This window comes from Haliaeetus leucocephalus, unplaced genomic scaffold (genome assembly GCF_000737465.1).
Source record: "Haliaeetus leucocephalus isolate CR32 unplaced genomic scaffold, Haliaeetus_leucocephalus-4.0 Scaffold849, whole genome shotgun sequence".
Lineage (NCBI taxonomy): Eukaryota > Metazoa > Chordata > Aves > Accipitriformes > Accipitridae > Haliaeetus > Haliaeetus leucocephalus.
Window position 1 is genome coordinate 4135118 of NW_010973285.1, and position 12636 is coordinate 4147753.

Consider the following 12636-nt stretch of genomic DNA (forward strand, 5'->3'; position numbering starts at 1 on the left):
ACTGTGATAACAGTATACACAGTTAATGTAGCTCAGCAGTCATGAAAATTTGTTAGTAATAACTTGATATTGTGTCTGAGTTCTAGTGGCAGCACAGCTGGAAATCATTCTTTGAAAACTGTCGTTTTCTAGAAAGTTAGTAAGCTTCTTTTCTAAGCCACTAAGGCAACTTTTTCAGAAATGGAAGAACACATTTCAGAAATTCAGGGTTACAAGGAAACATAGGTCTGGACTTCCTGATGTATTCAAATTCCAGTAGGGTTGGTTCATCGTTTTTAAATAAGTTGGGTTTTGTGGTAGCCTGTATGCATTCTTCCAGTTCTAATATTAAAAAAAAAAATTAAAATCTCGTTTGTTCATTGTGGATGATGAATTTAATGAGGAATTAGTGCTTTCTTCCATGCTTACTGAAAACCTCACCCCTTTTCAGCTGCTTTTATCTAATGCTGATAGATGTGTCTTGATTTGCTCTTACAGCTGCAGTTTTCTGGATACATTTATGCGAAGATTAACATGACAATTCTGCCTGTAACTTGCATATAGGTCCTTTGCTAGCTGCATTGCTTCTTCCTTCCCCAGTATAAGAAACTAATACACAAATCCCTTTCTCCTACTGCAGTGTTTTTGACGCCCCCTCCAAAAATTCTATACAGATTACTCTTTCATTGCTTGTATTACCTGCCTAATGCTACCAAGAATTCAACTTCAGCATTGAAGACTGATGCCAAGATGCACTGAAGAGCCTGAAGGATGCAGAGTTTAAACTATTATTTACAGGCCTTGTATGAGTATAAAAGTTCAGATAGAAATGTCAGGTTTATAGATAAAAATTTAATGGTACAGCTTTATCGTATATTCATTGCCTACTGTGTACAGTTTATAGATGGAAGAAGGGACCTGAACCAAGTCTTTACATTGTGTATGTAGCAACACAGTGTTTTATATCTGTAAAGCTCCCTAATAGCTCAGAAGAGAAACATGGTATTGAAGTTCAACTGAAATACACCTTTTGTAAGCCACTTATTAGACCTGTTTCTACTTTGTTGTGATTTATATATCAACTTGCCTTTCCAGAGAAAAAGATGCTGGACACACGCTTCAGATTCCTGAAGTTGGAGTCAGTAAGGTAACTCTTGTTTCTGTCTGCTGAAAAGTAGATGAATGAAGCTTTAGATTTTATGGCTTTCAATTTTGCAAAACCTTATGTTCAGTTTTTAAAAGAACTTTTCGAAGGAGATGAGGGTTTAGCCACATTTGAAGTTAGAAAAAGGAAAACATACAGTATTTTATTGAATGGGAATTTAAAATGAACAGCAGTGTGATTTCAAAGTCTAGAAAAGCTAAGTGTTTTTTTAAATTGGAGTTTTACTAACCCACAGTGTAATGCACAGTAAAAAAATTATACTTAGAGTCTTGAATTTCTTGGTTACTGAACTTGAAGAAAACTTACTACTCTAAGTACTAATGGTATATAAAATATTGATGTCGGCAGTTAGAACTTTGTCATAAAGTAATCCAATCCTTGCAGTTCAGCTTAGAGTAACAGGTTTTATTTTATTTTTCTTCAAGGAAACTGTATAAATATGTAACTGATGTACAGGGAGTTTGAAAATTTAACAGAAGTTCTTTCAGTGACAGATTGTAATGGAAAATTTTTCTCCTGGTTAATAAAGATTAAAGATAAATTATGTGCTCTGTTTTGCTAACTACTTTAACACATATCATAAATACAGCACTCATAATAAAAGAAAAGTAGATTGGCAAAAATGTCATCCAAACAAAAATTGATAAAAACATCTGCAAATGCAAGTATCTGAAATACACTTTACTATGTCTGTTCCAGATGATAGTTCTGATTAATTGGCCATGTACTGTATTTCATACTAAACAATTTCCAGAGCAAATCTTTCCCTGCTATTAATGACTTTTTCAGGCATGTATTTGAAATTGAGTACATAAAGAAGCCAAAAGGCTTTTATTTTTCTGTAATGTTACCATTTTATACTTCATGAGTACCTGCCTGTTTATGTAAGAAGTTATTTTGCTTTGCAGGTAAGAAGTCAAAGGCAGGAAGATAAATGACATATCTATAGGAACAAAAAGTTAACTACCAGTTTGTTTTCCTCACTATTCATAGTTAATAGCTGTGGACCACTTTGGCATTTGCTTTACTTGAGTGTAAAGTGAGATATAAAAAAAACGCTACACCCTGCTGATTTAGCATCTTTAGAAGTAAAGTTTGGGTTTATTCTATTCAATGAAACAGAGGTAGAAATTAAATTATCTATTGAATGGGCTAGTGAGTCTCCATTATGGGAGTATTGCTGTTGTAAATGCTAGCCAATCTACAAAATACTATTTTGGTACTTTTTATGACTGAATAGAGTAACTGCTATTGTTCAAAGATAAGAGATTTGGTTTTAAATGAACAATTTCTTCCCAGATTGAGTCTTGGTTTTTTCCTCCACTATAGCAAAATGGATCTTTGCTTGTCAAATTTGAAACTGTCATGTTTTTTGACTTCTGATTTTTACTGGGAGCCTTAGCAGGCTGCAGAAGTTGGTATTTTGGTTTGCTCAGTGGCCATTTTTGGAGGTAGTATGTATCTTCGAGTTTGGCCAGGAGTTGTATATCCTCTGTTCCATGTGGGCTTAGAGCAATACCTATATAGAATTGCAACAACTAAACAAACAAAAAAATTAGACTGTTAGTCTCAATATCAGAAAGGATATAAAAGGAACAGCAAATGATGGCTAGTCATTGTGTCCTGGGCATTAAGATGCAGGTGAAGGTGAATTACGTGAAATTTAGAAAAGCATGGCATTTAGGGAGCCATTTCAGATATGAAAGACCAAATAACCTGAAGCTGTAGAATGAGATCAGATTTTTTTTTTTTAATTGAAAGAGAAAAAATTGAGTATTGTAACATACCTTAAAGGAAAAAAGTCTTTTATTTGTAAGAACAGTTAAAAATGCTGTATTACCGATTCTTGCAGTCCTTTAAGTAAAGCATACTTGCCACATTGGAAGTATATGCTTTTTCAGTACTGAATCAGTTTATGGTCAAAATAGTTATATTATTAATAGTATACTTTAGCTCCTGCTGTTGTGGCACATTCATTTATGATTTCATCAATGTGAAATGTAAGGTGTGGAACACTCTGTTAACTTAGAGTACCAGAGCCACTCATTTAAAAGGCCTCAAAAGATACTCTGAAATCTGATTTTAAAATGGTATATAAATTGTGAAGTATTTGCTTAATAAGATCGTTTCATTTAGACTTATATTTATCAGTTCCATGCAGAAGTATATTTTGACCATGATTTGCAAAATTATGTTCTCGTGGATCAAGGCAGTCAGAATGGAACAGTTGTTAATGGAAATCAGATTCTCCAGGTGAGTACCTGTTGTTACAATGCTGTGTACGTTGCAGAAAACTGTAGTCATGTGATCATTTTAAATATGTTATGGCAAATCACTAACAACATAATTGTATGGCTTCTTTCATACATAGTCTCTTCCTTGGTTCCCTTCTGGTTTTAGTGTGACTTACAATACTTTATGTTTGGTTTATGCTAGGAAAAATCCACTATGGTTGCAGTTGCTGGAGTGAAATACCCACTGTAGTTAAATCCTTGCCTGGATTTGTGTGACCAAACTGAATTACTAGATTATGAGCAGTATTCATGAAATAGAATTCGTGCCCTTCATTAGTAAATAATTAACATGGCTGCCAAAACTTTCTTTTGCTGTAGCCTAAAACAAAATGTGATCCCTACATCTTGGAGCATGGAGATGAAGTGAAGATTGGTGAAACTGTACTTTCTTTTCATATACATCCTGGCAGCGATACTTGTGATGGATGTGAACCAGGACAAGTCAGAGCACATCTTCGCCTGGACAGGAAAAAGGAATCTTCTGGTTAGTCATGTTATCACGGGATATGTTTTTTATTATGTTTTTTTACTTTATAAACATAATAATTACTTCAGTATTCTTACAATTTTCTTGTCAACTGAGAAGAGTTCTACAATATGTGATAATGTATTTTCTTCTTGGTATGCATGTCTATGTGTAATAATGTTAGAACAAAAATTCTCACAGTTGTCTTATGTTTCAAAACATTGTTACATGATTCATTAGAAATTCAATCCTGTGTTCTTCCTTTTAGTTTGCCCAGCACTTAGCAAAGAAGAGAGAGAGTTAGTCAGAAGAAAAGCATTAAAACAAATACGGGTAAAATATGGTTTACAGGTGAGTTTACAGTAGAAGATGATTAAGTGTTTGAAGTCTACATCTACTTTGTGATTCCTGTTTTTAAGCCATAGACTTCAGTGAATAAGGAAAGTTCTCAAATGCACTCAAACTTGAGCCTGGTAGTTTAACTCAACGTTGTCTTTTGTACACTAAATAATTATTTACAAACCTTTACAAAGAGAGATAATGGTAACAGGACATGAAAGTTCTGTTAAAAGTTTAGGAAGAGAAGATCTGTTCCAATGTGTACACAATTCCTCATCTTTTTTAGGTTAAGATTTCTTAAGACATTTCTATTTTTATTTCTGCAAATTAAGTTTGCACTAAATTGCAGTGGTGTCTTTTACTTGGAAAGGAAAAATAATGAGCAACTGAAAAAATGATGGAAGGAAGACGGAAATTTTTAAAGTTTTTATTTTAAGCCTTCTTTGCCATAGAAGAATGCCAACATGAATGTGCAGGCAATATAGTATGCAAGTATTCAAGTTACTTCTGTTTTAGAGATTATTTTAACTAGGTGGTTACATCTAGCACTTGTAGTAAGTATTCATGTAGAAAACAGAATGCTATCATTTCTCTCAAATTCCTCAACTACGAAAATAGTATCGATACGGAATCTATACACATGCTTATTTATGTGATGTATTCTGAAGAAATAGTTGCTGAGGAACAGGCTAAATGTTTAAACAAAAAGCCAGTGGCATGTCCATATGGTTTTCTGCTTAATATGGAGAGATTGATTCTTCATAGCAAGAGAAGATTCAAGAGAATCTGTTTGTTTATTTACAGCCTCTGTAAATATTACATTATTATTTACAGCCTCTGGCAATATTACATTATTATGTGATGATGGCAATAACATACCTTACAAGGTATGGCTCTAAGGTAAGAAAGTACTAAATGAGAACTATAATTTTTTTGTTAAAATATTTAGAATTAATGAAATAGGCTGAAGCTGCCTTCCTTTTGGAGGGAAGCCGTGAAGTTACCAAAAATAAAGAATTTAAAGCCTGCTTTCTTTGTCTTGATGGAATTTAATATGCTTATAAAGAACACAGAGTATGAAGACAACAAAGCAGTGAAGAATCCAAAGTACAAAGATAGAGCAGGAAGACGCAGAGAGACCATTGGAAGTGAAGGAACCTTCCAGAGAGATGATAGTCCAGCTTCTGTTCATATGTGAGTTTGTTGTGGGGTGGGGAATCCTCCATGTCCTTCTCTAGTGAATCTTGAAAAATGATGATAAAGTAAGTATCAATTAGTCACTAGGATACAGTTTGTTAGATTATGAATTACCTGTATATAATGTGTTAGGAGAGCTAGAAAATAGTAAGCTATTCTCACTTTGCAGTTCACATGGTTTTTATTAACTCCTCATCTTCCATACAGAATTCAAGTTGGCAGTAAAGATGCTTAGATCGCTCCTTACCAACTCAAAAAAATCAAGGAACTCCCCAGCTGCACTATTACACCTTCAACAGTGTCTATTTTCACATGTCTCAATTTCTATTCTTCTTTCCAGTCCCAGCAGTAGTACACATGCAAATTTTTCACCTGCAGTTTCTTTCATTGTCAATATCCAGCCTATCATGGGACATTCATTTATATACCTCTTAAATGACACTTTAATCTCCCTCTTTAATTATTGCTTTGCTCCTGTAGTTGTAATTGGGGTGGGCTTTTTAAGAAACAGGAACTTGTAGATGCTTCTAAGTTAGTAAAAGGAAGTGTGAGACAATGAAATAATGCGCGTTAGGATGATTTGGTGGTGAGGTAGTGATACTGCCTTTTCCCTAGTGCAGTCAATTCCCACCCACCCATGCTGTATCTTTTAACTCCTAAAGTAAGCAAGTAGTTCAGAAGGAGTTTTAAGAAAGCTGGTTTTGACCGGAGGCTTCGAATAGCTTTGGTAACTGAAGATATTCATGGAAGAACTCACAAAAGGTAGCACTAGGGTCTTCTGGATAGCTCTTGATAGAAATAGGAACAGCACAGTAGTTCAGTCCTGGTTTCTAGAGCAGCATGTACATGCACATTTCTGTCCTTCAGTATCTGTGTAGAAACTATACTGTTTGTTTAACTCTTGCTTACCAGTTATCTTAAACTTTCTTTGAAGTGAAATCAGCAACAGCAACAAAGGACATAAAATGTTGGAGAAGATGGGGTGGAAGAAGGGGGAAGGCCTGGGCAAGGATGGTGGTGGTATGAAGGATCCGGTAGGTCTTTCTGGTTTTTACTTGGAGCAAAAAGGAATATAAATGTATTTGCAGTGAAAAATATCTAACTGTAAGCCACTATTCACTTGAAACATTTCAAAGTCCTGGTTAGGAAGGAATAATCTCAGTAGGACTAATCTCAAATTATTTTTTTTTACTTGATTAATGAAGTATTTTGAAGTTTTTCAGTGATTTTGTCCCTTCAATAGAAAATGCCAGTAATGCCTGTGTTAGGAAATGAAGGGAGTACAACAGCTTCTAGGCATTGAATTAATGATCTCATATTTGAACACAAAGTCTGGAAGAAGATTTAAATAATTTTAAGTGATGTGAATTCAAGATGGGCTTATGTTGGAATTCCTCACTTTCGCTGAGGCTGATGCAGCACAAAAATCAAGCTAGGTGATGGCCTATGAGAGAGGAAAAGCTGGCTGAAGTCACTCTAGCCACTGAGTTCTGGGCCTCTGTGGCAGCTGTGTTAGCCCCATTTTTATCACCAGAGATGTGTTGTCTTTTGACACTAGTGCTGCTCAAAGCCACCCTATACCTTTTGCTGTCAAACTACGCAGCACAGGGATCATACGCTCTTCACTCAGTGAGGAGTACTTCACAGTAATTTTAGTGGCTTTTGACATCATTCAGCCCTCTAGATCATAGTTCTAGAGGTGGTGATTTGACCCATCATTTTAACAGTACTTTAAATGTCTGTGTATGATCTAGGTATCTTTAGAGTCTTAAAGAGAAGCACTTGGGGAAGGGGGGTGGAACTAGTATTATAAAGTACGATTGAAAGTAATTAGAATACCTAACTTGCAGTTACAACAGTATTTAATGTATTTGACAGATCCACCTTCAGTTACATAAAACACATGCAGGTTTGGGTACCAGTAGACCAGCCTCAGTGGAAGATGTTCAGATAATCCAGAGCAAGAATAAAAAGAACTGGGATAAAGCAAGAGAAAGGTTTGCTGAAAACTTCCAAGAACCTAAATCACAAAGGGATACGCCTAAGACTACACCTTGGATTAGAGGGACCGTAGAGTAAAGTATCTGATCCCACAGCAGGGTAATTCCTGTGTGTAAATACTTGGAAGAGAATTTATTTTTATTCTTTTTTCTTTTGCTAAAGCAGAAGTTTGGTGATATGTAAAATAAAGTTGTGGAAAAAATTATACAAGATTAACACTATTATGTTAATTGGTTTTCTGTAGTCTTCATGCTTTTATAAAAACACATTTTTAATAAGAAATTAATGGAATATAGAAGGGGATATTAAAATTTAAGTACTTGAAAGTGATTCTCATCATGAGCAGAAGTTTCTTCAGTTGTGTTTTTAACACAGTTCTTCATGGAAAGTCAAACAAAACATCTGTTTTAAATATGATACCTTTAACATTTGAACAGTGGTTTAAAAGCAAGCTGAAACAAACAGAAAAAAAGAAAATCCTGTGGACCCCTACTACCAGAGTATCATATTGTCATTTCCTCTCTTGTATGTTTATTCATGTTTGCCCTGAAATGCTCAGCAAGTGTACACTACTCCTGAATTCATACAGTTCAGTACTAATTATATGTCTCAGCTTACCTTAAGGGCAAAAAAACCTTTTTAAATGATTCATCAGTACTGTTCAAAAACTAAATACTGTACTCCATGAAATAAACTACCAGCATTGGTGAAGAAAACAATGTTCAGAGGTGGCTTGTAGCAAAATTTTCTTCTGTGAAGAACTTGCTTGAGATTTGTTTAGTAAATCTGTATCATGCCTTTTAAAGAGGAGGTATGTGTAGAAAACTGCTGTCTGTGTGTATTATTTATTAACTTCTTGTTCTGATACATCCATTGCTGGCAATGGAGTTTATGCCAGAAAAAAACCCCAACCAACTGATTTTTGGTGGGGAAGGATTGCCAAACTAAAGCTAAAAGCTTGGTCTTTATTGAATGTCCCTGAACACAATAAATAATTGTCAATTTAAGCAGTGTGCTTCTTGATACTATCTTCTGCATATGCCAACTAGGACTGCTCTTCTAAAATGAGAAAAACTTAATGCTACTTTAGTCAAGTTAAAAGTTCCAATACTTGTGTGAGTAAAGGAAACTTGGTAGTCTCACCATCCTATCGGATCAGGCAAGCAACTGTCAAGCACTCCTGAGAAAAAAACAGGACAAGTTGCTAGCTATTTATCTTAATGTATCTTTAGATGCTGCGGTAGGTTGACCCTGGCTGGATACCAGCTGCCCACCTGTCCAGGTTTCAGCTGGGATAGAGTTACTTTTCCTTCTAGTAGCTGGTACAGTGTTATGGTTTGGATTTAGTATGAGAATACTGTTGGTAACAGTGATGTTTTCAGTTGGTGCTAAGTAGTGTTTAAGTCAAGGATTTTTCAGCTGCTCATGCCCAGCCGGCAAGAAGGCTGGTGGAGGCACAAGAAGTTGGCAGGGGACACAGCCAGGACAGCTCACCCAAACTGGCCAAAGGGATATTCCATACCATGTGACATCATGTCCAATATATAAACTGGTGGGAGTTGGCCTGGGGGGCAGATTGCTGCTTGGGAACTAACTGGGCGTTGTTTGGCAAATGGTGAACAATTGCATTGTGCATCACTTGTTTTGTATATTCCAGTTCTTTTCTTATTGTCATGTTATTATTATTTTCTTCCTTTCTGTTCTATTAAACTGTTCTTATCTCAATCCATGAGTTTTACTTTTTCTTCACAATTCTTTCCCCCATCCCACTGGGTGGGGTGGAAGTTAGTGAGCAGCTGCGTGGTGCTTAGTTGCTGGCTGGGGTTAAACCATGACACCACCAAAGCTGCTCTCACTCCCCCTCCTCAGCTGCACAGGGGAGAGAAAATATAATGAAAGGCTTGCAGGTTGAGATAAGGACAGGGTGATCACTCACCAGCTACTGTCATGTGCAAAACAGACTTGACTTGGGGAAACTAATTTATTACCAATTAAATCAGAGTAGGGTAATGAGAAATAAAAACCAAATCTTAAAACACCTTGCCTGCACCCCTCCCTTCTTCTCAGGCTCAACTTTACTCCTGATTTTCTCTACCTTCTCCCCCTGAGTGGCACAGGGGGACGGGGAAAGGGGGTTGCAGTCAGTTCGTCACACATTGTCTCTGTTGCTCCTTCCTCCTCAGGGGGGAGGACTCCTCACACTCTTCCCCTGCTCCAGCGTGGGGTCCCTCCCATAGGACACAGTCTTCCACAAACTTCTTCAACCGAAGTTCTTCCCACGGGCTGCAGTTCTTCATGAACTGCTCCAGCATGGGTCCCTTACATGGGCTGCAGTCCTTCAGACACAGACTGCTCCAGCGTGGGTCCCTCACAGGTCACAAGTCCTGCCAGCAAACCTGCTCCAGTGTGGACTCCTCTCTCCCTGGGTCCACAGGTCCTGCCAGCAGCCTGCTCCAGCGTGGGCTTCCCATGGTGTCACAGCCTCCTTCGGGCATCAACCTGCTCCAGTGTGGGGTCCTCCACAGGCTGCAGGTGGATATCTGCTCCATCGTGGACCTCCCTGGGCTGCAGGGGGACAGCCTGCCTCACCATGGTCTTCACCACAGGCTGCAGGGGAATTTCTGCTCCGGCGCCTGGAGCACTTCTTCCCCTTCCTTCACCGACCTAGGTGTCTGCAGGGTTCTTTCTCTCATATATTCTCACTCCTCTCTTCAGCTGCAGTCATGCAGGTTTTCTTCCCCTTAAAATACGTTATCCCAGAGGCCCTACCACCGTCACTGATGGGCTCAGGCTTGGCCTTGGCAAGCGGCATATCTGTCTTGGAGCCAGCTGGCATTGGCTCTGTTGGACATGGGGGAAGCTTCTAGCAGCTTCTCACCGAAGCCACCCCTGTAGCATCCCTGCTACCAAAACCTTGCCACGCAAACCCAAAACAGATGCATATACTATAAAGAAAAATATTCAATCTATGTTATTTAAATTATGAAAGCACACAAGTTTAACAACCTGAAGCACACCTTACTACAGCAGTATAGAGTTGAAGATACAGTTGTGAGCACTCCGAATGCCTGCACCAGTATTGCTTAATTTAATTAAAATCAGTTCACTGTTTGCCTTTGTAAGCAGTTATTTTTCTACTGTTTTAGTGATAGTTATGCATTATTGGCTTACTTTGCTGTTGCATTCTTTTATATTGACAACTTCACATTTTCAGAGGGTACCTATTTCTAGCTGTGAACAAAAAAATTGTTCTCTATGAAACAGCTACATGTCAAGTTTTAGTTCACCAGGTATCTAAAAAGGCACTTCTGCTACTATGAGGAAAAAAATCCACTATGCTAAAAGAAGGTTTTTGCCTTTTTTTTTTTTTCCTTAAGTTGACCCCTGTGGTCTTCATAGTAAATCAAACTAAAAATCTTAATCTGAAGGGAGAGCAAGACATCTTGTACACACCTTAGTAGGAACCTTAGCTTTCCCTCCTCAATTATTCAAGTAACAGCTCTAAGAAAAGTCAAACACTGGTTTATTGTTGCCTTGGAGAAGACACTTGAAAGGATTTAACTGAGTGAAAGGGTTTAACTAAGTTTGCATTTCATAAAGTTTTTTAAGTAAGACATCATTTGCCTTCTGTTAGAGGCATGGTCTCATGCAGTCAAGCACTGACTGCTTTCAGTATTGCAGCTTCCTTTTTCAACAAACAGTTCCATCCACATAAAGGGTTGAAGCTTAGTCTCGGTTTAGCGTTGGCATGACAAATCCCATTGTCTCTTGATGGTGCCTAGAATGTGGAAAAAGCGGTGCCATTAATACACACAGCATTGTTAACAAAACAACTGAAAATAAGATCTGACTAATCCTCATCAAGCAATTGTGTGCCTTTATTGAGTAGGAAGACTTGTACTGAGCTAAACAGGACTTTTCATCCCCTACCTTAGTGACCTCTTAGAAAGTTTAAGTAGAAATGAGTTAGGTGAAAGGCACCAATGGTGTGCAAGCCTTATGTGCAAATGCAGTACTGCCTTCCCTCATGTCAGGAGGGGAACAGGAGTTGCCATTGCACTATTATAATTTTGGAGGCTACAACCAGTAAGATACAGCATAAAGTTTAACTGTCTTACCTTCTCAGTCCTCCAACCCTCCTGTTGTCTTTTCCAACTTAGGATTCTTAATATGATCACTTAGAGAAAGTTGCTTTTCTATATATCCAAAGCCAAAAGTTCTGGCGTTTACTGTGTGTACATATAAATATTGCTAGTGAATATATATAATCTTAAAGCTGTTGAAAATAACATTACATTCATCAGTTCATATAAACAAACTATTTTCTGTGGTCTTAATAGTGAATTTTGCAAAGCACCAACCTGCCAAACTTATTTCTGAAACTTACACTAAGAAAAGTAGGTACATTCATATCTTCAGTGCTGAACAATGCAGCTGGCAAGTAAAAACAGGGAGCGCATTCATCATTGTGTGAAAGCCAAGGATTAAACACCTACACCAAGAGGGGCACTGAACTATTGTATACATATGAAATTTTTTTACAAAACATACCATAGATGAAAGTGGAGTTTCTGTTCTAGAAAAACTAGAGCTTTTGCTGCTGCAACTGGTTGTATGAAGCATATCTGACAGGAGCTTTCACCCAGTTGATAACAAATCCATAGCTGCAGGAAGAGATGTCAAACATAGCATCCTGTTACGAAGAAGATGTATTTAAATGTGCATACCAACGGATTTTGTTCTGTCTGGACTTTTTGTAAGTGCTGCATATCTTTGTGACCACTGAATGTGGGATTTTTTTCTCATCCAGCTGCTGCCTTACAAATGTTTTTCATCTGCCTCTTATTTCAATCCGGCAATACCTCCCTGTTGATGAACATACCTGCGTGCCGGTTTCTGTGGCCCAGGTAGCGTTGATCTTGGTACAGCCCTTCACTGTGGCAGGGCACCATCCGCTCTCCTCCGTTTCCAGCGAGGCGTCTCGGTGTTACTTCAGCCCTGCAAACAGGGCACACGCTGCCTCTTCTCCTGCTCCTCAAGCTGCTTGGTTAAAGCAGGAGGAAAAACGAGGGTTACGGCCTGCCCGCTCCGCCGGCGGGGCCCTTCCTGCGCGCACACACGGCTCTGTGCCGGGGCGCCCGGGCAGCGGGTCGGGCCCAGCAACACTTCCCCGCCGCCCCGAGCCAGCCGCCCGC

At 38.2% G+C, this 12636-nt stretch overlaps 1 protein-coding gene and 1 long non-coding RNA gene across 2 annotated transcripts in view; one reads left to right on the forward strand and one right to left on the reverse strand.

Annotated features, from left to right (window-relative positions):
* The window catches only part of AGGF1 (angiogenic factor with G patch and FHA domains 1), a 34950-nt gene extending 26711 nt beyond the window's left edge, over positions 1-8239 (forward strand). The window contains exons 9-15 of the mRNA XM_010582874.1: positions 1075-1126; positions 3296-3397; positions 3757-3922; positions 4173-4255; positions 5310-5437; positions 6375-6474; positions 7319-8239. Coding sequence (XP_010581176.1) covers positions 1075-1126; positions 3296-3397; positions 3757-3922; positions 4173-4255; positions 5310-5437; positions 6375-6474; positions 7319-7519 — 832 coding nt within the window. The 3' untranslated portion in view covers positions 7520-8239. The remainder of the gene's footprint in view (positions 1-1074; positions 1127-3295; positions 3398-3756; positions 3923-4172; positions 4256-5309; positions 5438-6374; positions 6475-7318) is intronic.
* A 2125-nt stretch (positions 8240-10364) lies between these two features.
* On the reverse strand, positions 10365-12480 carry LOC104841288. Its single transcript, XR_775336.1, has 3 exons — positions 12324-12480; positions 11993-12105; positions 10365-11219 (listed from the first exon to the last, which is right to left on the reverse strand). It is a non-coding gene; the product is annotated as an uncharacterized LOC104841288 (long non-coding RNA).
* Positions 12481-12636: the final 156 nt, after the last annotated feature.